This window comes from Lipomyces tetrasporus, assembly GCF_029532465.1.
Source record: "Lipomyces tetrasporus strain NRRL Y-64009 chromosome Unknown POJ06scaffold_10, whole genome shotgun sequence".
NCBI classification, from domain to species: domain Eukaryota; kingdom Fungi; phylum Ascomycota; class Lipomycetes; order Lipomycetales; family Lipomycetaceae; genus Lipomyces; species Lipomyces tetrasporus.
In genome coordinates, this window is record NW_026611605.1 from 1,069,517 (window position 1) to 1,097,379 (window position 27,863).

At 48.1% G+C, this 27,863-nt stretch overlaps 13 protein-coding genes across 13 annotated transcripts; 8 read left to right on the forward strand and 5 right to left on the reverse strand.

The window, feature by feature from the left end:
* Positions 1-343: 343 nt before the first annotated feature.
* POJ06DRAFT_260850 (uncharacterized protein) lies at positions 344-872 on the forward strand. The gene has a single exon (XM_056188532.1). It carries the CDS (start codon positions 489-491, stop codon positions 825-827), a length of 339 nt encoding a protein of 112 aa, XP_056041518.1. The 5' UTR covers positions 344-488; the 3' UTR covers positions 828-872.
* An 883-nt stretch (positions 873-1,755) lies between these two features.
* On the reverse strand, positions 1,756-2,835 carry POJ06DRAFT_260851 (uncharacterized protein). The gene has a single exon (XM_056188533.1). It carries the CDS (start codon positions 2,650-2,652, stop codon positions 1,855-1,857), a length of 798 nt encoding a protein of 265 aa, XP_056041519.1. The 5' UTR covers positions 2,653-2,835; the 3' UTR covers positions 1,756-1,854.
* A 1,507-nt stretch (positions 2,836-4,342) lies between these two features.
* On the forward strand, positions 4,343-4,954 carry POJ06DRAFT_201112 (uncharacterized protein; the record flags this gene model as incomplete). The annotated part of the gene is made up of 1 exon (XM_056185226.1): positions 4,343-4,954. The coding sequence occupies one exon, from the start codon at positions 4,343-4,345 to the stop codon at positions 4,952-4,954; it is 612 nt and encodes a 203-aa protein (XP_056041520.1).
* A 2,304-nt stretch (positions 4,955-7,258) lies between these two features.
* POJ06DRAFT_297160 (uncharacterized protein) lies at positions 7,259-10,016 on the reverse strand (the record flags this gene model as incomplete). The annotated part of the gene is made up of 6 exons (XM_056190596.1): positions 7,259-7,959; positions 8,013-8,908; positions 8,959-9,438; positions 9,490-9,520; positions 9,579-9,649; positions 9,702-10,016. 6 exons carry the CDS (start codon positions 10,014-10,016, stop codon positions 7,680-7,682), a joined length of 2,073 nt encoding a protein of 690 aa, XP_056041521.1. The 3' UTR covers positions 7,259-7,679.
* A 1,027-nt stretch (positions 10,017-11,043) lies between these two features.
* POJ06DRAFT_27894 (uncharacterized protein) lies at positions 11,044-11,861 on the forward strand. The gene is made up of 2 exons (XM_056189776.1): positions 11,044-11,476; positions 11,533-11,861. The coding sequence occupies exons 1-2, from the start codon at positions 11,255-11,257 to the stop codon at positions 11,695-11,697; spliced, it is 387 nt and encodes a 128-aa protein (XP_056041522.1). The 5' UTR covers positions 11,044-11,254; the 3' UTR covers positions 11,698-11,861.
* A 1,430-nt stretch (positions 11,862-13,291) lies between these two features.
* POJ06DRAFT_214695 (GPR1/FUN34/yaaH family-domain-containing protein) lies at positions 13,292-14,273 on the forward strand (the record flags this gene model as incomplete). Its single annotated transcript, XM_056185505.1, has 2 exons — positions 13,292-13,641; positions 13,692-14,273. 2 exons carry the CDS (start codon positions 13,292-13,294, stop codon positions 14,242-14,244), a joined length of 903 nt encoding a protein of 300 aa, XP_056041523.1. The 3' UTR covers positions 14,245-14,273.
* Positions 14,274-16,126: 1,853 nt separating this feature from the next.
* On the forward strand, positions 16,127-18,923 carry POJ06DRAFT_278091 (uncharacterized protein). The gene has a single exon (XM_056189737.1). It carries the CDS (start codon positions 16,239-16,241, stop codon positions 18,474-18,476), a length of 2,238 nt encoding a protein of 745 aa, XP_056041524.1. The 5' UTR covers positions 16,127-16,238; the 3' UTR covers positions 18,477-18,923.
* A 344-nt stretch (positions 18,924-19,267) lies between these two features.
* On the reverse strand, positions 19,268-20,168 carry POJ06DRAFT_260864 (uncharacterized protein). Its single transcript, XM_056188534.1, has one exon. The coding sequence runs from the start codon at positions 20,078-20,080 to the stop codon at positions 19,646-19,648; it is 435 nt and encodes a 144-aa protein (XP_056041525.1). The 5' UTR covers positions 20,081-20,168; the 3' UTR covers positions 19,268-19,645.
* A 233-nt stretch (positions 20,169-20,401) lies between these two features.
* POJ06DRAFT_270887 (uncharacterized protein) lies at positions 20,402-20,824 on the forward strand (the record flags this gene model as incomplete). Its single annotated transcript, XM_056189470.1, has 2 exons — positions 20,402-20,421; positions 20,533-20,824. The coding sequence occupies 2 exons, from the start codon at positions 20,402-20,404 to the stop codon at positions 20,822-20,824; spliced, it is 312 nt and encodes a 103-aa protein (XP_056041526.1).
* A 50-nt stretch (positions 20,825-20,874) lies between these two features.
* POJ06DRAFT_270888 (uncharacterized protein) lies at positions 20,875-21,156 on the forward strand (the record flags this gene model as incomplete). Its single annotated transcript, XM_056189471.1, has 1 exon — positions 20,875-21,156. One exon carries the CDS (start codon positions 20,875-20,877, stop codon positions 21,154-21,156), a length of 282 nt encoding a protein of 93 aa, XP_056041527.1.
* Positions 21,157-21,413: 257 nt separating this feature from the next.
* Positions 21,414-22,504, reverse strand: POJ06DRAFT_297163 (uncharacterized protein; the record flags this gene model as incomplete). Its single annotated transcript, XM_056190597.1, has 4 exons — positions 21,414-21,512; positions 21,553-21,636; positions 21,692-22,304; positions 22,359-22,504. The coding sequence occupies 4 exons, from the start codon at positions 22,502-22,504 to the stop codon at positions 21,414-21,416; spliced, it is 942 nt and encodes a 313-aa protein (XP_056041528.1).
* Positions 22,505-24,712: 2,208 nt separating this feature from the next.
* Positions 24,713-25,828, reverse strand: POJ06DRAFT_27938 (uncharacterized protein). The gene has a single exon (XM_056189810.1). The coding sequence runs from the start codon at positions 25,794-25,796 to the stop codon at positions 24,828-24,830; it is 969 nt and encodes a 322-aa protein (XP_056041529.1). The 5' UTR covers positions 25,797-25,828; the 3' UTR covers positions 24,713-24,827.
* Positions 25,829-26,403: 575 nt separating this feature from the next.
* On the forward strand, positions 26,404-26,637 carry POJ06DRAFT_270891 (uncharacterized protein; the record flags this gene model as incomplete). Its single annotated transcript, XM_056189472.1, has 1 exon — positions 26,404-26,637. One exon carries the CDS (start codon positions 26,404-26,406, stop codon positions 26,635-26,637), a length of 234 nt encoding a protein of 77 aa, XP_056041530.1.
* Positions 26,638-27,863: the final 1,226 nt, after the last annotated feature.

Here is a 27,863-nt window from a genome sequence, read left to right on the forward strand (position 1 = left end):
GAAAAACGGTCGTAAGCTATTTTATGGTGATGTGGTATTTATATTTAAGAGCTATAACCTTGGTCCGTCCTCTGTACAATGTATCATAGCATGCCACGTTTGTGTCCTTGAAATGGTTATTGGACATCTTCCTCGCGAAATGAAGCGTGTTTGATTCGGAAAAAAAAAGGACCGCCGCATCGGTCAAAGACACATGTTGAAAGTTAAGGTTTCACGTTTCTTTTCTATAGGTCTATATTCGTTGTTCTAATTTTTACGTTTGTGCTCAGGGTAACCGGTCCTGTAATATTTAAGGGCCGTAGGAAACCCGCCGGATACCATAAGAATATGTAGAGGGCGTAACGCTTTATTTCTAATAAATAGACGTTTACGAAAGGGAGAGGGATAAGAGGAGAGCGATAAGCCCTACGAGAACAAACCCTGAACGGACAACGGTGTGGCGCATAGTGAGCCAATCATTCTCGACCCTAGTACCATAGCTGGATTAAATGACCCCGCTGTCTTGGTTAGGAGAAAAGGTCGGCCAAGAGGAACTCGAAGACTCCCAACGTCTGCCGAGATTGTGCAACGAGCAGCAGATAGGGCAGAAAGGGTGCGACGATGTGGATCCTGCCGAAGGGCTGGGCACACTCGGCGTACCTGTCCTGCACCTGATAATCAATCCACGAGGCATATGGGCGACGGGCAGAGTGTATTTGGTGCTGGTTTTTCCAGCTCTAATGCGAGTATCCCAGTGGCACCGCGCGATGCGGCCGGAACAGGTGAAGAAGACGAACGTCAGGAAAACAATGAAAAAGACGCTTCCACCTTGGAGGAGATGTGGATAGACATTTTGTATACCGTAGAAGACGCGAATGGAGCTGGAAGCGTCGTTGATTGTTAGATATTAATTTGTTTTAGTTGACGCGGTAATTCAGGGCTCCTCACAAATTGAGCTTACACCGGGTTAGGGCAAATCGGTACGGTGGGATACAAACGCCATCGACAAACAGGCTTAAGCGGGTGTTCCGTCCAGAAATTCCCTTCTATATTATTGCTGGCCATTGACGGCGAACCGGGTAACTGGTCCTATACTTGTTAGGGTTAGGGTAGCCCTTGATTAAAGCGACATGTCCGCAAGCTCACCCATACGCGAACATTTTTATTCGGAACAGTCTTAAATTATATATCTCGCCTCCCCGCTGCTATACCATCTTCAGTCTCGATATCCACAGATATACCATGGTCGGTGTCGCCGGAGGAAGCAGAGGCTGCGCTAACTGCAGGAAGCGTAAGATTAACGTATCCGAGTCGCATTCATTTCTTGCTCTTTCGTGAATCCTGATGGAAATACTAATAGATAGTCCGATGAAGCTGTTCCGAAGTGTCTACGATGCAGTCTAAATTAGTACAGTACTAGTCAAACCTCTACGACACTTCACGAGCGAGAGTGCCACCCTGACCCTAACCCTGACCCTGACCCTGACCCTGACCCAGAAAACGCGTAAACCAGAGAACTTCCCACCTGCAATCATCAGTGCAACAACCAGTTGACATTGAGTCGACGAATAGTAAGGGTCAGGGCCAGGGTCTGATAACGCCAATCCGAATAGCAAGGAAATAGAACATTTCATTAAGCTGTTAAGTTAGAAACTGATTACGGTGAAGGATGGACGATACTAACAATGGCTCAGTGTGAATGGAGACATTTTTGGTATAAATGCACAAAGTCAAATATCATAGAGAGCAATTGTGAGGAACCTGGACTGTCTTGTTTGCTGCCGTTGTCGTTGTTGTCGACCATTTCGAACAGAAAATATATATTTTAAAGAAAAAGAATAACTATAGAAGAATACAAAGAATTTATGCTTAATATTAATCTGATTTTTTAGTGTTTTCCAATATCTCTCGTCTGGCCCTAACTGCTTCAAACACACTGTTCAGCTTGAACTTAATCCTAAATGCCCATAAAATAAACCATCTAGGAGTAATATTAACGAGCAAAGAGAGCGTACTACTCCATGACCCATGATACACATTGACTCTTCTCCAGAAACGATTAATAAAATTATCGCCATATAACACATCATCGACAACTCTCTTGGCGTACACGTCAGCAGACATCGGCGTTTCCCTCTCTGCCATCCTCCTCCTCTTATCAATCGCATCAGCCATCTCAGGACCATTGTACAGCGAATCCTGTGGCAAGTCCCTCGTATCTGCTATATTCGTATTAACACCACCAGTTACCACGTTAAGCACCCTCACCCCAAACGGTTCCAACTCAAGCGCCATTATGCTGGCATACTGGTGAACTGCTGCCTTTGAAGCTCCATACACTGCACCCCAGGGAAACGGACATATGCCGGCCAGAGAACCGGTGAATGCAATCACCCCCTTGGCATTGATCACATAATTTCTAAGCGCATGCGTGAGCCTGACTGGCCCAATGAAGTTAACATCAAGACATTGAGTCAATGCCTCATCGGGAACATCTATAGCTGGGAAAGTGCATGATTGACCGGCGTTATTATATAACAGGTCCAATTTCTTAGCACCTTCGTCAACACCGAGCTGTGAGTCAATGAACTTGACACCATCATTGATGCTCTCCAGTGACGAAACGTCCATTCTGAAAATCGTAACGCCGTGATCTGACTCCAAGTCCCTCATTGATTCAAGCCGTCTAGCACATGCAAACACTTTGAAACCTCTCTTGGATAATTCAATGGCCAGTGCATGGCCTATGCCTGATGACGCCCCAGTGACCAATGCTGTCTTTTTTCTCTTCTCCGACATTCAGTGTGCTGCTTGCTTAATATTGATAATAATTCTAAGACTGTTGCAGGCGAGTGGGGAACGCCAAAAAATCGGGTCAAGCGGGTGTGTTACCCTGCAATTTGTTGGTGGACTTCTGGCACCTTACTATTAGGGCAAGGGTTTACCTGGCCGACTGCCTTTCCGATTTACTGGTATTCGCGACCTCAATTGTCCTATTTTATTAGGTGACCGTGGATTATTTATTCCCAAATGTACCCAGGGCTGTGGCGGATGCGGATATTTGCCAAATTTTCCCATATCCGCATCCGCCATCCGCCTTTTTATCCGCTTTTCGACAGCATGGCGGATACGGATCCGCCATCCGCCTTTAAAAATTTGCAAAATTCATTAATAGTTATTATATATCTAATTTCTTCAAAAATTTCGCAAAGTTCTCTAACATGATATTTGAATTTTCTAAATGGACTCGCTGTAGCGGACGCAACTTATATGGTCGGTGATCCCCGCTACATGTGAGCCGGTACGACAGTGCTACAATAACCTCTTGTGGGACTATGCAAGTTAAGGGTTGGGCTAACTGTAACCCTAACCCTGCCAGATTTTGACCTTTTTTCAATTTAAATTAAGAATATACGGATTATCCGCCATATCCGCCATATCCGCCTATCCGCCTACAGCCCTGAAGAGAGTAACCGTAGTAGGAATAGCGTGTTCCAAGGGAGGGTTTGGGAAATCAATTGTGAGTGTTGGGGAGTGAAGAAAATTTCGATATCTGCTGGAACCAAAAACAAAAGCACGCAAAGCGAAGACGCAGGAGACGGAGGTAAGAAGCCACACGACAGGACCGACCAAGAGGGAATATGCAAGCCACAATGGGAGACACCTAATTGCCGTGATTCCGGCGAGGGACGCGCAATCGTGTGGCGCAAACCGCACAACACCACAGTCACAGTCAGTCATTTCTTCCACACTCTACATTCATTGTACTTTTATACTCCCTTCCTTCGTGGTCAAACTCCGTATTTCCGCTTCGTTATTATGCTCAGTATTTACCTGAACTCCGACTTAGTGGAAACATTACTGTACCCAAAATTTCTCCGTTGTTTTCTGGCAAACATTGTATACCATAGTTCTACCACGACTCTGACTTCCAGTCGCCAAAGGCATTCGCACTATCCTGCGAGCAACGAATTCGGCGAGAGCGATTCTCGCTCTAAGGTTGATCACAACGGGCCGTTTCTGCAGCTCAAATGTCCAATTTGTTTGAGGTTGCGTCATCCCTCTTCGCGTAAACCGCAGAGACCACAGAACCAGCAGTTAGATCGGAAACCCAAAGTCAGACACGCGGGTCTAGAGCAAGAAAGACCGTCATACATACTCAGGTAACGCATCCCAGACAACATGTGGCCAAAGTTTGCGTATGACAATAGTGACATTGATATTGGCCTCTAGCATTATACATAGCTATGGCTTGTAGATTTTGCCGCTCGTCATGCAACATTGAGCGAAGTACTTAAACCGTCTGGAAGCCGTCTTCCACAACCACGCGTCTCGCGATTTCAGCATGTCACCTTCGGGAAGTATGGCAGGTAGAGTCCACCTCATAAGGCATACCGAATCCGTGCACAATATTGACCATGATTTTAATTGCCTTGACCCAGAACTAACTCTCTTGGGTAGACATCAAGCCGAAGATCTAGGTCGGAGCTTCAAGTTCTCAGATGAAGTCGGCCTTATTGTCACATCCCCAGCCTCTGGAAAAGGCGTCACCGGGGGCGCCGAATTGGTATTGGACCCTGACCTTCAAGGGCACAAGGCCCTACCCTGCGATACCGGTTCGGATTGCCGTGAGCTGGATAAGATATTTCCGAATCTGGATTTCTCGGGCATGGCTACTGGATGGCAGGCGAAGGAGGGACTTTACGCTCCTCATGCACTGCGCGAGCGGGTAAAGAATGTCCGCCGCCACCTGGCAGAAAGAGCTGCGGCGCTGGAAAATCATGAAAGGAGAGATATTGTCGTTGTGACACATGGAGGTGTCATGAGTCATTTGTCAGGAGATGCAGGGATAAAAAATTTGCCGAGGGTTGGGTGGAGAACTTACACGATTGAGCACGGTGAGGACGGAAGCGTGGTACTTGCTCCGACTAGTCAACTTGACTCCGGGCAGCCTGACGAAAACTATCGAAATTGATTGAACATTACTTACAGTTTACTGAGAAAGATGAGTTGCAGTGCATTAAACTTAAAAGCTGCTTGGTAACTCCTTCATTTTGAAATATTTTCAAATTTCAGCCGTGACGAATATTGTGAGGTCGCATGGCGATAGTACGTCAAGTTCCGGGGCCTCGAGCTGGGTCGCATGGCGATAGTACGTCAAGGTCAGGGGCCTCGAACTGCAGGGCTAGAGTTAGACTGAGGAATGAAGTGTATGATTTGAGCTGCCTACCTCGTTCAATAAACAACTCGAAGGCGGGTTGCAGGGTATCCAGCATGCTTGTACCACAATATACATTTTTTTGATCAATCGTTAGGTCGGCGGAGCAAAATGCATCAATCTTACGGATATTGGCAAGGAAGAACTCGCACAGTGGACATCCAAGCATGGCGCTGGGCTCCAGTGCGGGGTATCGATGATGGCCGAATCCATAAATTCTCGATGTATCAATCTTTTGACAGAATGTGCAACGCCCTGAGAGATCCCTATGTTACACTCCCAATAAGCTTTGATCTTGAAAGATAGATTTTCAGAGATTCATTGAAGTTTTAGTTACATTTGAAGTGCTTTCTAAAGCAATTCGGAGAGCGAGCCTCGTTTTCCCCTCCTCCGAAAGCCATTGTCTATCAATGCGTACTCCATCGGGTATATCATCTCCGCAGTCCGAAAATTCCTCGTCATCATCAAAGATGCAGTCACCCCAGCGAGGCTCAATCTCATCCCGGCTCATTGTTGCGGTATTGTGGTTGGGAAGAAAACATCAAGTGCCATTGTTGAAATATGTGCAATGCTTGGCAGGCCTGCGGGGCTGAGGTGGGGTGGGCATAGTGAGGGACCTTTAGGTAACAAGCCCCTAAGATCTCACACTACAGTACAGCGGCATGTCTCTTACACAGCCTTGTGGAAGCGGTACTCTAAGGTCCACATGTAGGGCTGTTGACGATATTCGAATAGACGAATATTATTCGACCGATTATCGGCGTCGGATACGATATCGGCCAATCCCCCGGCGTCGAATACGAATATCGAATATTATTCGAAGCATTCTTCGACCATCGAATCGAATATTCGACATATCGTGCCGATATTCGATATTCGACATAGTATTACATAATCAACCGTAGAGAAATGAATACAGCGGGATTTCAAGTTGCAAAAAGCCCTAATCCTGACCCTAACCCTAAACTAGCCTGTAATAGGAAATGCTCTAACTTATTTAATTAATATCACGTGATTTGGACCGATATTCGATCGAATACGAATATTCGAGCCAATATTATTCGACCTAAACCTTATTTGTCGAATACGAATATCGAATATTATTCGAATGCCTTTCAAGAGTCGAATATCGAATACGAATATTGGGAAAAACCGCCGATATTCGTATTCGCAACAGCCCTAACACATGCAATTCTTCGACGTCTTCGCGAAATTTAAAGCATCATTATACTGTAATCTCCAGATTTCACGAAGGGCCGCGCGTGGTCTATATTCAGGAAAAAATCGCAATCAAGAAGGCGGTCAAGGGGCTCAGGATCCACTCTTTTTAAGGTTGCTTACAAATCTAGTAGTTGGTCCACAACTCCTCAGGAACATCGTCGAGGTGGAAAACTGACAATTATGCCAATATCCTCTCGTACAAAACTATAAAAGTTGCATTCGAGTTCAAATGCCGGCCATTCGCAAGAGGGCCTGCTCTCAGTGCTGGGAGGCCAGAGCAAGATGTAGCCTCGATATTCCGAAGTGCAAGCGATGCCTCGGTCGTAATTTCCAGTGTGACTACACAGAAACCAGGCGAGGTGTGGACAGGGTAGAGCTGCGGAGCTTCCTACATTCTTCACCGACCCTGTTCCAGAATCGCTCGTATCACTGACTGATACCGATTTCACGCAGAGAAGTTCCGGTCAGAGGAACAATGATTGGGGTTACAGCTATGATGCCCAGTCTCTCTTTAAAATCCCTGTTGCTAGCAGTATTTATGTATGGTACTGAACAATGATATTAAAATAGCTTCTGTATCATGCTGGTATGGTCCATAGAGTGTCTGGAAGATTCCCTGCAAACAAACCAAACCAGCCAGGCGTCTGCCAGGCCAGTCTGGGAATCTGGCAGCAGCTGGGCCTCGTGCAAACACGCCAAACAGCAGTAGCGTCTCGCTCGCCAGATTTATCTTCCTTTCATTTGCAGCCTTCTCAAAAAAAAATTGGTCCGTGCCATCAAAAAGTGTGTACTGTACGAACGTACCTATTACTCCAATATGCCAAGAACTACATATGAAAACCTTGGCATGGCACTTGTGGTGTGGACAATATGACGTGGATTTGCACCAAATAGGCCCAAATACGGCTTCTTACATGCAGTGGGAGGTGCAGGTCAATGGCGTGGGCTGTTATCCTGACTACCTAGCTACTTGCTTACCTACCCATCTCACGTAGGTGGGGTTCAACACATTTGCCGCAATTGCAGTTGAGGCAGTGGCCGTACTCCGGTCCTTTTACTTACCTTACCTCTAATAGAGGCAAGGCACTAGGCCTATTGGTTACGCCGCCAGTCTCAATTTAAGTGGCCAGCCCCTCGGAAATCCAGCCACCAGCCGCAGAGATTATACCTATGTCCATGAGCATTGCTTTTCAGCCGGCCCAGATATGTGATGCGGCGCAGCTGAGTCTGTGGACCCCCAGAGGTCTCACGAGGAGTTTCATCAGGTGGGACGCCCACCAAAGTCCCAGTCCATCGCCGCCCAGTCTAACTGATTAATATCAATGTCTAACCGAGCCTGTCCGGGAATGTTAAGGCCCGTTCCTGCATAGCCATCTTGCCCTCCTGCGCCATACAACAAGCCGTAGTTACCAAATCCCATCGGCATCGTCATCGGCAAATTGTCAATATTCGTACCCATAACATTGTGGGGCTGTTCTATGCCTGCACTTTGGGCATTTTGCGCTTTCTGTGTCACACTGTCTCTGATGTATGATACAATCCTGGGGGGTATATCGACGGTTCTCCTGATTGTCCGAATGTTGCCTCGCGAGACTCCCAGGCCGAAAGGACAATTTTGGTAAAGATGTTAAAAAGAGGGCTATCGCCTCCTTGCGGAACATTGACACGAACTTCAAAGTTATCACTCATAACTTCCCAGGCCTGTTCAGCTTGCTCGCAGACAGGTCGCCTTCTCAGGTCTTGGAGGATGTGGATATATGCGGGGAATGGAAAGTGGAAATGAACCAGCCAAAGGTACCCTCTGGTAAGAGGTGAGTTCATGATCTTCGTATCGCACTCAAGCATGTTGAGTGCATGGCAAATGGCGGCATCGCGCTGCGCCTCGGTCTGATCCATAGACGAGTCAGAATATCTCGAATAGTGTTCCACGAGTCGGCATTTAGCAAGATAAGTTCGCGTCGTCCAGATCGTCATGAAGTGGAGTGGGTTATCCGGATTACAGAACTTGAGATATTTGTCCTCGATCATCTTCTCCAAAGGGACCAGCTCACCGCCTTCAGGAATGGGGCCCTGCTGAACATCCTTGGCAACGGGCTTCAAAGCCGGAGTGGTAAAGTCAAGGTGGAACTTGGTGTGGCGGATAAACTCGCCCAGCTCACTGCGCACAACGACAAAAAGTGCCTCGCTGGATGTTCCCTGAACCGGTGGTGGCTCTGTCATCTCTGGTCGGAGGTCAGAATCATTCACGTTGAGTGGAATCCTGCAGTCCCAGGTGGGAGCTAGCGCGACGGTCTTATAGTCGGCTAACTCGCCGATGCGACTGTCGAAGAGTTTGAGCGACCACCAAAGTCTCCGGCGCATTTCGGCCTCGAGAGCGGTGCATTTGACACAGGCCGACTCGCTGTGAATGCCCATGCGGTGCGCAATGCGCATCGCAACGCCAAGCATGGAGGACAGAGATCGAGGATCTGTGCTGGGTCCGACCGAAACCTAAAATCCATTGGCAAGCATGCCCAAGGCAACTCGACAGACCGACATACCAGAAAGAGATAGAATGCAGTCAAACATTCGCGATCGCCCGTTCGCAAATAACCACAGTTCAGCAGACCTTGCTGACAGCCGAACTGGTACCTTGTCAAAAGATCTTCCTTCGACGAACCGAATGTGGCCTGGCATTCGTCTGCTGTGAGACTCATAATGGACATGGAGTATACGCTGAACATGAGCGCCTCGAGAGTGGGACTTATGTATGCCACGTTGCTAGCGGCTTCGATGAGGCGCCCCTGCAGGCTGGGAGTGTGTGTGACCTTGAGCAATGGGTCGACGTTGTTCAGGTAAATCTGCCAAAGCCTGAAGATCTGGACCAATTCGGGGTGAAGAGTAGAAAGGTCGACAGCTGTCTTACGCGAGCCAAAAAGTAGGTTGTCGTTATCTGCAAAGAGTTGATCCCACGCCTTTTTGACCTCAATCTCGCTCACATCATCGTGTGAGGATTCGCTCTCATTGTCAGGTTCTCGGAACTGTCTCGATTGTCAGTATAGCCTGTATAGCCAAGCGTGACGTCATCGTACACCTTGTTGCCTCATGGCATGCCAGAAGTTCCTGAGATGGTTAGTCAGATAGAGATCATATTGAGATGACTTTCGAAGAGCGCCCGTACTTGGCCTCATGTAGTTCTTTAGGCTTTACGGATGTTGAGGGAGACGACCGACCAGCCCTCGTAGATTGTGGCTGCTCATCATCCGAATCATAGTCGCCCGCCGTGTTGGGACTCGTTCCCCACAGCAATGTCCTTGTGAAGCGGTTCGAACTTGACACTGTTCTGGCGGAGCAGATCCTCGTACTTGCGGATACGGTCTAGCAGTTCTCGTTCAGGAAATCTGCGTCTTCGCCGACGCGGGAGCGTCGCAGGCACACATTGTGCCCTGAATTTGCTGCAGTTGGCGCAAGGAAACTTGCGATCACACTTCACCTTGCGCTGCTGGCAGAGCACGCATGAAAGCACCCGCTGGGACTTTGAAGATTGGGAGGATGTAGGAGGCGGGGCCGAAGATGTATCAAGAGTGCTGTACTCGGGTGTGGGAGGCACCATCGACATGGCTGCAAGGCCGGTGGCCTAGCGGTAGAGTTCTGGCGACATTTGGTAGGTGAGTCCGAGCCCAATTTGTAAGGGCCACTTCCAATTATCGGTGACGATATCGTATCGGCAGTCGTCAAATTACGACGATATCGTATCGGCAGACTTCCAGTTAGACAATGCCGATTGACGATATGGAAAAATGGTGCCGATATCGTATCGTCAACAGCCCTATACTGCTGTTCCTTGACAACCAGTATATGGCCACAGAGTCGTTTTAGGACTTCATGCTGTTTGATGAGTTGCGCGGATGGTGGTGTCAGGGCTAGGCCAAGCCATGCGAAATACGCGTGGGGCCAAGTCATAGTGAGACTGGTGCGGCGCATGACACGCACCCACATACGCGTAACTACGCTGTTCTTATGCCTTGTACGTTTGAAAGAATATGTCGATACCGTACATAGCTCCCAGGTAGAGGTTCAATTGAATCTGCCTCCAAGCACGCTAAATTCAGATTAGCATAAGCAGGAGCACACGATGTCCCCATCGCTGTTCCCCGCAGGTAGACGGTGTCTCCGTATCCAAAATAATTGTTACGCAACAACATACAGATACACTTACTAACGGAAGAGCATGCAGAAAGCGTTTGCCTTTTCGAACGAACACATTATCTGTGCCCAGATTTAACCTTCGTATTATCTACTTTGCCAGTAACCAGTACCAGAAACATTATCAAATATATTAGACTTTGCGTTTTCGCTCCTTCAATCGCTTCTCCTCTGCCAAAATCTGCAACGCCAATCGCTTCGAGAAGAACCTCCAATGCAACAAATTAGCCCTCTATGGAACCCGAACCCGGGATGTCCGCCATCTCTCCACATGGTGTTCAGGGTCTCGTCCAATCGCCACGTCTTTATTCGACGTCGAGGTAGCCGTCGCCACGACGGCATAATTCATTAAGAACTCGGAATCGTCCTAGCCATAGTCGAGGTAGCCGCCTTGGAAAGGCCGTCCAATATCTTTTCGCGCTCGCCATGGTGAGATCTTGGTGAAGAAGATGATGTACCTTTACTGGCGTGCTGTAAAATATCAAATCAGCCTGATCGAGAGGAAGGCGGTCCGGATCGAACAGTCCCCTAAAATGAGTACCAAGACCGTTCTCGGATGACATAAGTGGAGCTTTGCCCTAGTTAGCAACACCCGTACCTTGACAATCAGCATGACCAGTCTTTCTGGGCCTTGTCGTCCGCACCGGTAGTATGCTGACTAGAGTGCACGAGCTTGTCCATGTATTTCTCCTGGCCCTTGAAATTCGGGATGTTGGGCTAGCCAGAGTTGCCAGTGGCCTGCACAATGTGACGCGGATGCAGCTCGTGAACGGATCCATCGTTGCGAGTAACGTTGACGGTCCATGTATTAGTCACGTCGTCGTAGACGGCGGAATCGAGACTGCTTTGGGTCCAGACATTCAGTTCGAGAATGTGCAATAAGGAAAGGTTAGTATAGACTTAGTGCAGAATTGCTACAAATTACTTACGCTTGGTGTAGTTCTCAGGGGAGTCGCTGGCTTATTACAGACGTTGTACGGAATTTCGGTCGGAGGGGTCACACAATGTGCGGGCAAACGGTTGCCTCGTCCACACTCGCGGTGACCAAGTTATTAGGTAAGAATCTATCCGGACCAACACATTCGCCAATATAGTGCTGACTTCCTTTTGGCACAACCCAGACACGGTGGGTCGTCTAATAACCACCACCGGAGAAATCAACAGGGAGACGAAACTGACCTGTCAGCCAGCACAAGGGAAAGGCTAGCGCGTCACGACAACCATAAGTGATGGCATGCATAAACACTATGATAGAAAGAGTCTACCAAAACGCCGGGTAAATCAAACTTTTGCCATCCGATCCGTCCATCCATCGCCTATTCGTGCCGATTAAACGATACTGCCATAATACACGCACACGATTAACCCTGATCAATTCTCTCACTAACACTCGCCCTCACGATCATCCCGTCCGATGGAGCTATGTACGACGGGATCCAGCCCCGCGTGAAGTCATTCAACTCAGCTTCACGACGCCATTCTCATTCAGTTCAACGCCTTTGGGTAGCCGACCGGACTTATGGGCCAACATTTCCAAAAACTCTGATGTGCATCCTTCCTGCAGTAATCGTACGTCTTCTCCGCATGCGACTGCTTGCATCGGTGCGGTTATATACTGCTCCGGATTGGACACGTTCTCGACTCGAACTACGCCCGGCAAGAGGATATCCGTATACCGTGTGCTTCGTGCTCGGCGGTACCACACCAGGGCAACTGTGTCGCAGATTGGGAGTTTGGACCAGACGAGAAATTTGATTGCGAAGGAGTTGCGGACCTGCGAGTGCCCGAACCGAGACCCGGTCAGCACGGGCCACCTGTCGAACAGCGTCGACCCCGCTATATTTAGCCTACCAGAACAGTTGGCAGTAGCCCACTTAGAACTCAGTCACAGTGCGCCCGTCCGGGGCAGCGGATAAGGACGAATGGAGATCGCCCATTGTTCGTGAGTGAGGCTGAGGCCCAACGGAACGTGCGGCGCAGGTGGCCTGGGCTACCCCTCTTTATAACGTCATCCAGTTGCTGTAGTCTAACCCGCGTCCAGGATTGCACATCACTTGGGAGCGACCGTCGTTCCATGATTATTAGCATGCCGCAGGCAGTCAATCAAGACCGAAGCATTTGTAGAAACACGCGCGTCTTCTTCTGTGGCATCGATCTTGCGCGTGTGGAACAATCTGCGTGGGTGGTGGCAATCATAACGAGCAACTCGGATGCGCTGATCGTGCAGCTTTGCGCAGAGGACCACAGTTGAGTGCAGCGAGATGAGACAGAAAAACAAAGTGAGTGCAACGGGTCAGCGCGCCGAAAACCGACAGCGGACTGTTGGGCCACTCCCCACCTTACTCTAGTTGAGAGTCGCGCGTGGCCATTCGACCCGCTTCCAGGAGACTCTCTCAGAATTCGTCGACTATTGGTCGGCCATCGACAGCGGATCTGTTGAATCTGTTGTAGTGGTCTGTGCCGGGTGCCTTACCTCTCTGTAACTTCTGTGAGTTCTGCAAGCTGCTGAGACGCGCGACGCTTTCCCGCCTTGTTCCCGGCGGTCAGTAGTCCTGAACGCTGGCAGACTTGCCCTCTCGCTCCAACTTATAAGGTTGCCTACCGTCAGCCTATATAAGTCGCTGCCTCGCCGTCGCGTTGCTCGCCTTTTCACTCGCCATCATCTCTGTCTCTGGTACATGCCTAGCCATGACTGAATACAGCAACAACGCCGACCCCTACAGCCGCGGCAACGGTGAGAGAACTATCAACAAACCCGACGACTTCGACGTCGAGGCCGCCCGCAACAAGGAGGATTTGTCTCTCACGTCCCGTGAGGAAGCACTCGACCGCATGCGCACTGCTCAGTCCATCACCATGTCCCCTGAGCTGTTCGAGAAGCTCTACCTTTCTCCGGAGCGGGCCGTCAAGGGCAGCCTGCGACAGACGTTCGCGAATCCGACTCCTCTTGCCATTGTCGCCCACGCTGTATGCGCCAGTTCTTTGGGCTGTGCCCTCATAGGACTCCGTGACTCTGATAATTTCAATGCGGCCGCCACGTACTTATCCGCTGTTTGTCACAGTGAAAATTGAGCTAATAAGTTACCAGTGGAGCGTACGTCTTTATCGGTGGCCTCCTACTTCTCATTTCTGGGATCTTTGAGTTCTTCCTCGGAAACACGTTCTCCTTCGTCGTGTTCTGCAGCTTCGGCGGCTTCTGGTTCTCCACCGGGGCCACTTTGATTCCATCTTTCAACTCTATCGGCGCCTACTCGCCAACAGGCGACTCCCAAGCAGACGGTATCTCCACACAGGCCTTCCAGGCCTCGTTCGCGTTCTACCTCTGTTTCTGGACCATTCCCGTCATGGTCATGCTCATATGCTCGCTCCGCACTAACATTGCCTTTTTCCTCATCTTCGTCACCGTCGAAGCCGCTCTCCTCTGCCTCGCGATCGCCTACTTCGTCATGGCCGAAGGCAAATCCGCCCTCGGCCAAAATATCGTCAAGGCCAGCGGCGGCTGTTTGCTGACGTGCGGGCTAGTAGGATTCTATATTTTCATTGTCCTCATGCTCGCCGCCGTCGACTTCCCGTTCCAGCTGCCAGTCGGCGACTTGAGCCATCTCATGAAGGGATACCAACAGAAGCACGGTCCGATCTAAGGGCCCATGAGCGACTCTCTGCGGGCAGGAGGGTATTCCGTATTTAGCTTGTTATTTGTCTTGGTGTGATATTTTCTCTTTTCCGGTTAATTACATTTGTTTGAGGTTACTAGTTTGTTGGCGTAAAGAACGGTCAAATGTGAAGTCCAGCGTTCACCTTCTGTATAACCCGTCCATCCGAAGAGCATTGATTATTCAGCAAACGCCTTGCCCCTGAAATGCATGCGTTCACCGCTAAATAAGGACTTAAATACCAATAGTTGTGCGGTTGACGTCCATTCCTTCTGAGTATAGCCCATGTGCGACTCTAATTAATTAGGGGCATTAAGGTCGACCATGCAATTTCATGAAGTTTCGGATGGGAGAAAAATATTCGTAGTTCACCGCGTTTGTCCCTAAAATTCGAGCTTTACTCCCTATTTACAAAAGCAAAAAAGTATTGCGGCATGCGAAACCTGGAAGGGATATATAATGACGTCTTTGTAAACGAGCGAAATTTGAGCGCAATTTCTTTTGGCTGTACCTCTGTTACCACGCTTTGAGTTGAAAGATCAAAATATCGCCTGCGCGGTAACAACTTTTACAAAAGCCGAAGGCTCGGCGGGCTGCAAAGCAGGGTAGCAGCAGTGCCAGCGTTACCGTCCACCGGGAAACAAGAACACGCAACAGCGGGTTGGACGGAATAATGATAGGAACCCCATACATTCAGGCCTTCAGATAGAAGTTGGAGTTCCTGTCCCTGCAACCTCTTTGCGATATCACGGTTCATGCCGGAGGTCGAGAGGATGTTGAAGGGATATCTGTATTTAGGTATCCGTGCCAGTCATGCAAAGGGAAAGAGATATTTTGATAGCCATATGTTACAGGTACCATCATTCGTCTTAGCAACCTCTAGACCCGCAAAAGGAAATTAGAATGCAACTGTAAAACATTTGAAGCGATATATCACATATGTGCCTTATGATACAATAGGTGACGAAGCTATTAGGCTTCTTCTCGCGCCAAACAGGTTCTGTCATAGGTAACCTGCGCCAAGAGACCGCTTCGTCACGTTCTTGCCGTCCAGTTCGGTATATCTCAAGAAATTTACCGGAAATCGAAGACACGGCTGCAGTTTGCGTAGGCTCAGGGTTCAGAATTCATTCAGCGCATAGTATATGTACGGCCACTCCACCAAAATTGAACGTTGTCAGCCTTGCGATGGTTGAAGTGCCCTTCTGCCTGGTCGCTGACGATGAATGCTTTCGGGCATGATGTTCTCACGCTTCACACGTATTGTCGAACCCTCGTCGACGTCTTTTCTCTTGACTGTAGCCTCCGTGACATGATCTCCTGTGTGCTATCTTTCATTCCGCCGGCGGGATCATCGGCGCTCCTGAGATATCGGCGCCACGCAGCGTGAGGCTTGGCTCTAGCTAAATTAAACTTTGATTGTGGATCTCCCCAACTAAACGGCGTCCATGACGTAATAGGATAATCGTGTGATGTGCGATGGTTTTGAAACGAAAGTTATAAATACGGTGGAGGTCAAAATTGAGAATTTCGAACTCAGAATGGCTCTATTTATCTGCCGGAGATTTGGATTTTGACCAACAGGGTCGTATGTAAGGTAGAAACATCCTGCTCCGTCCCTGATGTTCAGCAGAGTCTCTGGAAGCATTTTGGTTCTTGAATGCACCTCCCAGGCCATGTTCTATTATCGCTAACGCCGGAGAGTGGCCGCGACAGTCTCGGAGCGATAGTAAGACATTGGACATGATTCGGGACTCCTAGTTCGTGGCTTGTGGTTGGTGAGGTCATGGGGTGAAGCTGGAGGGGAGGACGGATGAGAGGTCCGGTGCTTTGGTGGAGACATGATGGTCGAAGCTCGCCACTGAAACCCTTATCCTGTGAGTAACTCATGCTGTATTGCACCACTATTCTGCGTTGATCCTGCTCTATTGTTCTGAATCCTCTTGTACATTGTTGTATATCGCCTGTCTATCGTATCCATCATGTCTTGGTCATTATCGTGCTGCGGCTTCGGTCGGAAGCAGCGCCGTGATGAGGATACCGAACCGTTACTTCCCCGCTACGAAGATGAAACCGCCCTGCAGAGTAGCCTTCATCAGAAGTTGCACACCTACCAGATGCTGAGAGCTGTTAGGAAAGGGTACATGCCATCCACTGAACAGATGATCATTAATTTACGCACACTGCTCGCATCGGATATCCTCAATCCCAATAACGTGGAACTTAGCGAATCAGGCAGACTGCTTGTCCGGAATTGTCGAAAGTGGCTCGAGCTCTTCATTGAGCTTCTCCGCGTCAAGAATGATAAAGACCAGATTCAAGATTTTATTTGGTATCTGACGAAATCTCGCATCTCCCTCGACATCCATGACATCTCGCATCAGGCATCCAAGGTCAAAGCAAGAGCAGACGCCAGGGCTACCTACGAGAGCCTCCGTACCGTTGGCGGGCTCCTCCTCACTAATTCCGACTTTCGACTCTTCGTCAGCGATATCTGCCAGATTGGTCGGCAAATACTCGCGGACACTGCGTTCTCGTTGTCGGGCGCCGCGGAGAAGACTGGAAAACAACTCGAGCTGTCAAGTCAAGAACAACAGAAGCTAGAGGGAGCGGCTGCGGACGAAGGCAGTCTGCCAACAAAGCAGGAAGTCAATGAGATTGCACAAGGCACAACCAGGGTCGTAGGCAACGAGGCAACCAAAGTGGGTAAGGATACTCTTGCCGGTGCAAAGGAAAGCTTATCGGGCGAACAATGCGAAACGCTGTTGTACAGACTCAAGCAGACGGTTCTGAATCTGAGAAAGAGAACAGACTATCAGGATTCGGTCTCAACAATTGCGAAACTGATCCAGAGATATATTCGGTTATGCTCGCGAGCTGCCGACGCTACTCTTGCAACAGCTCAGGACGATATCTACACAAATCCCGCCATGGACAAGGCGATTCGCAATTTCTGGGAGCTGCTTAGCTCCTTCGGTGAGAAGAAAGAATGGGAACAGCTTGAAACGGACTTCAACAAGGTTTTGGAACATGGAAAGTCCGACCCGCAATTCGAAAACTTCATGGTCGATGTAGGCAACTCGGTCCAAAAGACCCTTACTGATCCAGACTTGTTCGACAATGCGGACAAGAAGATCAACGAGCTCAAAGAGAAGTCCGAAAAGCTTGGTAACGAGTCGAGCTTCCGTGCCGATTTTGACAAGTTTCTGCAACAATCTCAAAAGACAATCTCCACAGTTGTCGAGGACAAGGATATTTCCGACCTGGTCATTGCCTCCAAGAGGATCTGCGATGTCCTGTCGCCTCCACACAGAGCCACATATCCTGATCTCATCACCGACAGCTTGAATATCTTCCTCCCCTTACTGATCCGAAGCATCCAGCACGTGCCTATCCCTCGGGTCGAGATTTCGGTTCCTGAAATGGATCTTCTCGTTGAGAACCTCATCCTCGAGCCGGGTCGAACTGTCAATGCCACATCATTCTTACCATACAGATTATTTGTGTCCACGAAGAACAACCTCGAAATCTGCAAAGCCCATTCAAAGAAGACAGTTTCCGCGGTGAAATCGTTCATGACCGTGTCAATTAACGGTCTATCCGTGTCCGCCGAGGATCTTGGATTCTGGATACGCTATCACTCAGGCCTCATTCGCATCGCAGATGAAGGCATTGCAAGCTTTTTCCTAGATGAGCGTGGCATCGACATCTCCCTTGATCTCGAATTGGGGAAGGAGAAATTGGAGCAAATGTTGACCGTCCGTGGTGTCAGCGTGCACATTTCCAAATTGGACTACAAACTTCGACGCAGCAAGCTTTCTTGGTTGGGCTGGTTGTTCAAGCCTTTCCTCACGCCGATAATTCGCCGGTCGTTAGAGAAGACTTTGGCTGAACGCATTGTCAATTTTACGCATGCCGCCAATCGAGAGTTGGTCTTCGCTAGAGAACGGCTCCATGCAACGAGAATTGCGGACCCACAGGACGTATTGACCTTCATCAAGGCAGTCACAGCGCGTTTGACTCCAGAGGAAGATCCGGATCTGTATGCTCGTGTGGGCGTCGATGCACCGAAGAAGGGAGTATTCAAGGGCAGGTACACGCCTGGCAGCATCGTGAAGGTCTGGCATGAGGAGGCTTTGCGAGCTGAAGAGGCAGTGCAAGACGGGGAGGAAGGCGACGGTGGTTGGCGTAATAATGTGTTTGATGTTGGCGTCTACTAAAGCAAAGCGTCTTTGATCGCTTTCTTTATGACTGTGATGATGCTCTATCGATACATGTAGTCTTTTATGATCCCTATTCATTCTTTAGGTAGTTTCATCCAATCGATACAGGCTTGGCGCCAGGTACTGCAGAAGTAACGACCCGGACATCAATCTCATCCTCTGCTTGTACGCTTAATTCAGAACCGGTGCAGGACCCCGCAAATCGTCTCTCAAGCCACAGCGGACTGCTCAACATATTGAACCGGCGTAGCGATTCACGGTTCTAATTCCCCTGATTTCGGCCCACAAGCCACCATACCAGTATCAGTTCCGCTTCACTCCACACACCCACTCCTCGCTCTCTTTCAACGAGTCTGCCATTGAGCTTGGGTCCAGACAAACTGTGCGGATTACGAGGGCCGGAGATAAGGAGTAGTGGAGTGAGGCGGGATGCAATCGGGTTACTCATGCTGTTAGACATAGATAGGAGGAGATTGTATGAGAGATAGCTTATCAAGGTTAAGATTAGGGTTTGGGGCTATACTTTGTATTGCCTATCGTGAACTTAGAATGCGCATTTATATTCACTATCTATTCTATTAGTGATATAGTTGTTATTTCAACATAGGAACTAGATCGGTCTCGTTCTATACCCGTCTCTTCCAGCTCGTGCCATCGGTACTTTAAAGTGATCTTCTGTGTCATATGCAGATGTTTCTATTTTGAGGACGATAGAGTCAAGGCTAGGGAACAAGGATTTAGGAATTTACAAGGAAGACTACTGAACAAGGTTCAGTATATAAATAGAGGTCGTAATAATTTTGGATACGACAATCAATTTGACACAAGTCAACTGTAGTCGGACATCCTCCAATTCATTGCTTTACAAATTCTAATCGTACTTTGACATCTTTCACTGCCTAATACTACATCATTTAATACACACTATCAGTTTGAACTACAAATCCATGTTGAACAATATGATATAGCGCATGTAGAGATACCACCATCAAATCAATAATCTCCCCAAACTATCTCTACAATGTTACATAAACTATCTTGCCATAGTGTGTAAACACGCGATAGGGTACCCACCAATATGATTGTGCGCCTCCACTTACTCTAAACTGATAGAGTATCTCTTCATTGTAGACATTCTGAGTTGCGATCAAGTCTTGGTAATTCACTCACTTGAAACCCTGTATCCAAGACAGATTTGATCTCTTTGCGAGCATCCTATAATTTTGCTGCACAACACTAGTGGTTATGGTCGGCAACGCAGAGATAATTGTAGTAGCTGCGACGGTTGAGCTTGGAACAGTGCCACTCACGGTGGCATTCCCGAAAGGCATTCCTACCGTGTATAACATAGGTAAGCCATTCAACCCTCGATCGCGATCAACTATTGTCATATTCCGAGTAGCCTCCTGAACCAAACCCGCGTTGGTTGGGTTGAATGTTCGTATGAGATATCGCATACTGATAACGTCCGGCACGTAGATAACTGTCCCATTTGACAATGTATGCGTATCATATGTAAGATCTACTGCGGAAACGCATGTAATGTATAATATGACAGCTATACAACCATACACGCATTGCAATACACACATTGTGACCATTGTGTACTGCTTTGGTATATATAAGGTGCTGATGGGCTATGCAGCGGGAAGGTGGGTAATCTGTTAACGTAGGGTATGGGTATTTGGGCCGTATGGTCACTTGGGCCGGCAACAGCAACCCTTCCAATTTCAAGACCATACGGCCCAAATACCCATACCCTACGTTACCAGTTGAGAACACCCAAAAGATAACAGACAACAGTTACAACTCTCTAGCAATAGGTACAAACCTGTTACCGTCGGACGAACAACAAGCAGTGCAGGTCGGCAAATAGTTCTTCTGATGATGCCCTGTCACTAATGCGAACGGGTCAGGACAAAATGCCGCAACCACATATGGGGTAACCGACATCCAGCAGTCAGTTAACAGCAGTACAAGTTGGCCACACCGCGACCACAATCAGCCAGTCAGCCAGACAAACAAACGAAAAGAAATGACCGCTTGTCCTCAGCACCGGTGCTGCCGGCTTCATTGACCAGCTCGTCGCCAAAGAGCTACTCAGCGACCCCAAGTATAAAGTCACGTTGACCGACGTCATCGAGCCACCAGTTCCAGCTGGCGCATTGTATTCCGAGAACGCGACTGTGATCACGACCGATCTGTTGAGGTCCGTCAGCTCGGTCGTCGACAAGTCGCTCGACGCGGTCTATATTTTCCACGGCATCATGTCTTCTGGGTCGGAGGAAAACTTCGACCTCGTCGGATGTGTTATTCCGGTGCAAGACCGATCTTTAGTGTCGTAGTAGATCTGTTCGCCAAGACTCTCGTCGCCAACCTTCTGTACGCGCTCACAATGCCTTCCGACGTCCTGCCAAAGCACATCCGATTCGCCAATCTCCCTGGTATTGGCGTCAGCATTCAGGAAAATGATAGGCGCGCTCGAAAATGCTGGATCAGCAGCGTTGAAGTTGCTAAAGGAAGAAGATGTTCCCGAAGTCCGCACAATTTTGTACTCCTGGCCCGCGCGTACAAGATGGGATTCAAGCCAGACCAGCCATTTGAGGACACTGTCAGGGACTATCAAAGGGTGTTGGCAAAGTCCAAGGCCAAGGGAGTTAATGGCTACACTGCTTAAGATTATTCACGCAATAAATATAGAATAATTGAAGTGATCCTAGCTTATTGATATACAAATATTGTAACAAGCAAACGCTGTTCCAGACCCAAGTGATAAATGTAATGACGGTGAACCTCTCAATTCCCATTGCCCTTCAGGATTTCTTTTCCATCGTGGCTGCAATCCTATCCCATTTCCGACGGTGTGATGAAGATGGGGCTGATAAATAATTGTACACGGCGATTTCTTATAGTTTGATGAAACAACAGGAAAAATCAAGACCTCACTTTGACAGCACGCTTAAATCGATTGACAGCATTTGCAATCATTGCGCGCCAGATAATATCCAAAAAAGTAACGGAGTCAAAAAAAATCTATAATGATATTTCCAATGTCTTCATTATTGTGCGATACTGCGGGTATCAATTCAGCCAGCCTCACATTGCCAATTGATCGAGGGACACTAGAGCTTTTGTTTATGCCGTTCTCTACTAAGACCTTTGGGTTCATTCATGTTAGCTGATTCTGTCTATTAGAACAAAGTCAAACGTACGTATTTGCTTCGCATAAGATCATCTGTTCCATCGAAACTGGGTGCCTTTCGCACTACCTCGATGAACGCATCAGAGAGTTCGTGAAACCAGAAATGCCCTAAAAACTCTAATTTCCGGAACTTCGGATAACTCGGCGACCGTAAGTGACGTCGCATCTGCACAATTTGAGCTTTACTTTCGTGAGGTGATAAAAAAATGCGCTGGCGCGGTGCAGAATACCTGTACTTCTCGTTGAAGGCAAGCAAAATAACAAGATCGCATGTATTATCGATAATCCACTTCCGGGCTTTGTCGAACAAACTGTTGTATGCCTGAGAGACACCAACTTCTATGATAATCTTGTAGTCCCTGGCATCCACTGTTTCAAAGTAAATGGCTCCGTCTGACTCCATTTCGTACCTTGAATGACCGGTGTCTACCAATATCGTGGGACTATGGATGGTCGCCAGGGTCTCATCAGAGCCCAATTCAATCTGTTCACGTTGCATGATTGATGTCACGCGGTCGTAGATACTGGAAAGAATAGCAGTCGAGGTATCTTCATGTAAGTCAGTTGGCGCTGTCACAATAGTGATTACTTGGCGGGTCCAGTCATATAATAGTCTGGGATAGCTATACAAATATGTCAGTCAATCTGATTTCGACTTTCACAACTTCAAAGCATACGCATTATCATCTTCGTCCTTCACGAATTCAGTCCTGAGTTGATTATACGACTCCTCACTGAGTTTGAACTCATGCTCACGGTCAGGCTCATTCGCGAAAATAATTCTGCGTATTTGACGAACGCGAATTTCCTCGGCAGTATCCATTGCAGCGTCGATTGCACGACCGGCCTTAGATGCAACCCCTGTCCATACCTGTCGTTGCGGGGCGTTGCGGGGCGTTTTATTTGACACGGCGGTAGAGTGGGCGCGACGCTGCACGCGATACTTTCCTCCGTAAGATCGACCAGTCTCGCCGACGTAGGGTAGTCATTGGAACAGATGTGATAGTGACAGAATGATCAGCACAGTTATTCACAGTTTCCCGGTATCCAGTGATCAGATGTTTGACTTCAGGTTCAAAGCAGCCAACTAGGAGATTCGATGTTGACGTGTGTCTCGCCGAGAGTTATGCATTTTAATTCGGCCGGACAAGCAAGATGTCAACATGAGCATCAAAGCACACCACCAAATTTACTATCACGAACCACACTGTGTATAAAAGTAGGAAAAATTCTTTTTCATGAATTTAGCTTGGGCATCTGCACAGCCTGCGTGTATTAGTTTCCAGTTTAGGTATCGACCCGACAGCCAGCCAATTGCTAAGTCGCGGCCACATTCACAGTCCCCATCAGGAATAATCAACAGCGGCTTCCTTACCTTCACAAGTCAAGGACACTGAATTACGATGTTCAGGTATTTCATAGTTGTACTGCACCGGAAATTGAATGGGTCGCTTTGCGGGGTCACGATCAGAAAGTCTAGGTTTAGGTGTCGATCGGGAGACAAGCGTTCTTACTGCTTAATGCTTTGGGCATTGCAGAGTCGTAATTTAGAAAATTAGCATGCATTTGGACGCAGTTGTATTCTAAACTCTGTGGCAATAACACGGGGGACAGGATAGTTATAAAAAAAAGTTAAGTTAGACAAAAGTAAAAGTAGCGAGCAGTACAGGAATAAAAAATACAGTAAGCAATAATCTGAGGAACTCTCGAACCGATCCACCGCGCTATCATCATTGCACACCGGACAATATCCATAACATCGGTGGAACTGAAAAAATCGACGACAATATTGGCTGCAGCATCAGTGCTAGGGCTGAAGTGCTAGGGCTGTTGACGGTTTGCCGATTTGCCGATATCGGAAAAATCCGATATCAGCGACGATACTATATCGCAGCTCAAAATCTTGTCTATAAAATTACGAATAAATATCGGCAAACATAGATATTGGCCGATGTAGTATGGGCATATAGTCAACGATATCGGTTATTGGCAGAAAATCTTAATTGGGACTAGCTGGTATCGTACTTCACAAGCGAGTGTGCCACGCCATAGTAAACGCGGTTTTTAATCCTGACCCTGACTAAAAAGCCCGCGTTCCTTGTTGCGTGGCACACTCATTTGTGAAGTACGTTATTCAAAATGTCATGCACTTGATAGGGGAGTATCAATTGTCCGCCCGATTTGAACGAAGGTAGGCGTGTGTAGCACCACGTCATGAAGAAGACCATGAACTTGACAGACCTTCGTGCTCGTTCCACGGGCGAGCCGTCCGAGCGATTTATAGAGATGCCAGCCTCGATTGACATATACCAACGAACACTGTTAACTTATCCATATATTTAGGCTAGGTACTGCGGGAAAGGCCCAATATGATATATGTAAAACCCTGACCCTGACCCGTCATTCAGAAGCCGATAATCCAGGCGTCTCTGGCGGCTAGGTCGAGGGCTAAGGTCCATATCTGTTGCGTAAGCAAGCAAAAAGTCGGCGATTTGGATTTGGGCTTTGTTCGCCCTAGTTAGAATCAGAATATAGATAGGGCAAAGAAGATTTTGCAAACTCGGGTCGGTCACGTGAGAGAATCACAGGATTTTATCGGTACGAATACTATATCGGAGATTCAACGGTCGAAGAATGCTTCGAATAATATTATATTCGTATTCGACGCCGGGGGATTGGCCGATATCGTATCCGACGCCAATAATCAATCGAATAATATTCGACAGGTCGAATATCGTCAACAGCCCTAATGATCTCGACGCAATTCAAGCCAGAATAGTCTGTTGGCGTCTTTGAATATCGCAGATCGACTTGAGGTCTTTTGGGTAGGTGACACCCCAAGAAGTTGTCTTCCAGAAAACGGCGAGATAGTGAAACGATTGGTTCGACGAGGTGGAAGTTCTTGCAAATGCTAGAGAAATAACTGAAGGTGTTAAATTTGACAGGACGTGTGAAATCTCGAGACTTTGGGAGGTTCTGGATTGCCGAGAGTAAGTGAGAGGACAGACGTTAAGACGAGACGAAATTTCAACCTTCAAGTTCAATTCATCCAAGATTGGACGTGCATCTTGACAGTGAAGAATGATGATGTATTGGTCTTTGCGGATTGATTAATTCAACGAAGATTTTCTGGAAACACTAGACGTTCACGAGCTTCTCGCTTTGACACCCAGCAAATTCTCCGCATTTCCAAATGCGAACAACTCAAGGTCCTTTCCCGCAATCAAGCCACTCTTCTCAATCTCCTCGAAGAACTTCAATCCCTTCTCATTGGCAGAAAATGGATAGTCAACGCTGTACAGCACATGATCAATGGAAGTCGTCTGCAGAAGGCAAGCCAGAGGAATCAGCGAGAACATGCCACTTGTCGTGATCCAGATATTGTTCCTCCAAACCTCTCTCAAACCTCGCTCCCTTTTACCCCACCTCTCAGATATTAGGAAAATGCGTTCGATTTGAAATGGTAGCATCTCCCCCATGTGCCCAATCACAATCTTCAACTTGGGGAAGCAATCAAAGAGCCCACTGGCGAATAACTTCAGGATATGAAGCCCGGTCTCGGTGTGCCAAGCCCAGCCATAAGCACTCAAAGCCATAGCGACCGAATCGCTGTAGTTCCCTTTGTAGTGTTCCATCATAGAATCAGATGCAAACGAGGGGTGAATATAGATCGGGACGTCTAACTCCTGCGCTTTCTCGAAGACCGACCAGAAGCGCTCGTCATCGTAGAATTGCCCGTTCAGATGATTATCCACCAAGGCACCAACAAAGCCCAGCTCCTTCACACAACGCTCCAGCTCCTTCGCGGCGGCAGCAGGCTCGCTCATCGGGAGCATAGCAAAACCCGCCAATCGAGTTGGGTGCCGGGAAACGGCAGAGGCAAGATCATCGTTAGCTGCCGAACAGACGGGTGGCGATATGCTACCAGGACCATGGGAAATGACTTGGAGAGATACTTTCCCTTTATCTAGGTCTTGAATACGCTCCTCACCGAGGGACTCTAGCTTAGAGAGAATATGCGGAGGAAAGTTTGCGTAATGATCACGTGCCTCTGGACTGGCTTCGCTGACCCTTGGAGAGGCGTAGTGCTCCTCGAGGGTAATGAGGGGGAGCATGGTTGCGATGTGAAGTTATGGGGATAATTGGGTGCAGCAGTTTGGGATTGAAAATGTCTGTAAAAGTAGCACAAGATAACGACACTAATAAATATAGCAAGCAGTTCCAGCGGGGTTCTTGTTATAGAAGGAAGTAACACAACGGGCTCGTCATCTTAACTCCGAAGGCCGAGCACCCCATAAATCCGTTTTCATGAGAAAGCACGATGGAACGACGTTTGGACGCCACATCGAGGAAGTTTTGTCTTATCTACTTCAAGCAAGTCCGCTCATAGTTTTGACTTCTGAAGTTCAGAGGTAAGCTGTCGCTCATCAATCATGGCTGCTGCATTACCTCTAGAACCGTACCGCCGCGAGGCATTTCATACTAGCAATGATATGCTGCTGGACGATTAGGGCGGCGGCTAGGGCTGTTGCCGATACGAGGAATTAGTCATATTGGTCATCGGCATCGGCGTAAAAATCGATTTTGTCGGCTGTTTTATTGGCGAGACTTACAGCCTGCCGATAATATCGGCGAAATCGGCGCCGATTTGGTTAATCAAATCACGTGAACGCTCGTTCTCCTATTCTTGTTTTTTTCTTACTTTCTTCATTCTCTCACACAATGGAGGTCAACGAGCGAATTACTACCCGCCATAAACGCCTCGACTACCGGCTCTTTAACGATGAAAGTGACGAAGAAGCTTCACCCGAAGATCGGATACCGGAGTCGGTGCTGGCTGCATCTTTTGACGACTTTTTTGTCGATACTCCTGATTATGAGATTTTTCCTTCGGAATCAGCATCGCCAATGCAACAAACTCAGCAACTCCTGATCTTCTTCAATTACCTCGAGTAATGCTCTCTCTTCTCGATCTTGCAAACGTCCAGTGCAAGCTACTGAGTGGATATGGCAATACTTCGAGACTACGATCACGAATGGATAATGAGAAGGACCAATAAGCGGAGATCAGCGGATAGAGAGATTCGCTGTATTCATTTCCATGGAAATACTGGGATTCGCTTTGGAAGACAACAGATTCAGCAAGACAGACCGCCGCTGCCAATATGGTATCACATCTTCGAAAGCATTCAATTTGCGCTCCTGGAGGTATCGCTGAAGCGTCTACTCAAAGGAAGCATCCTACCGTTGTGAATCCTTTTAAAGGGTAGTAGAACCTTACAGTTCTGGAACTCCTCGAGAAGAAGATTCTCCGTGACAACCCCAGCATCCTTGAATCACTAACCTTTCAACAGACCTTCCGAGACATCCCAGGAATCCCGCTTCCGAGGGTCAGAATAAGCGTATTATGAGTTCTTCCGCAATCACATGACTTAAGCTATTCCTAATTTGGTAATCCCGCCGATTTAGGGATTCACCGACACGATTATCGGCGAATTCGGTACATCGGCAACAGCCCTATGAACGATGAAGATAAACTGTGTGCGGAGGTGGAGACGTTCCAGGATAAAGACAAGTCAAAGTCGACAGAGATTACAGGGGCATGGTTGTCACGCGTTTTGCGCGCTTGACGCGTTGAATTTCAGCGCGTGCCCTCTTAATAATACCGGTAAATCTTTGAATTACTGGTAAGTCCTTTACGTAACTCCTGAGCATCCTCGGGCACCTCCTCCAGCTCCCAAAGCGAACACCATCACAGTAGCTCTCCCTCTGCAGAAGTCTAAAGTCACCGAACTCGAGGGCACGGGTAGCTCCACTTTAGGTGGTTTTCTGCCTATTGGTCCGGTCATCATTTATGCACGTGCGTTTCTAACGATTTTGAGGTTTAGGCTTTTGATCGCTAAAATGACAAGGTCAAAAAAAGAGCAAGAAGAGTCTCAGAATCGCTTGCCTACTATGAAATGGATGCCGTATTTCACCAGCATCGCACGCATCCAGTACATGGAAACATATTTTCATCCTTTTGTCTTTTGCTATTCTGTGGAAGGCCCAGCATGGGCTGTTGTCTGCCGGAACGAGGTCGTCCAAATCCTAATCACACTTCTGTAGACTGCACCTTCTCAGGACATCGTAAGATTGTTGCCGTCGAAGGAGCCAACTAGGAAACATTCTTTGGCCGGGAC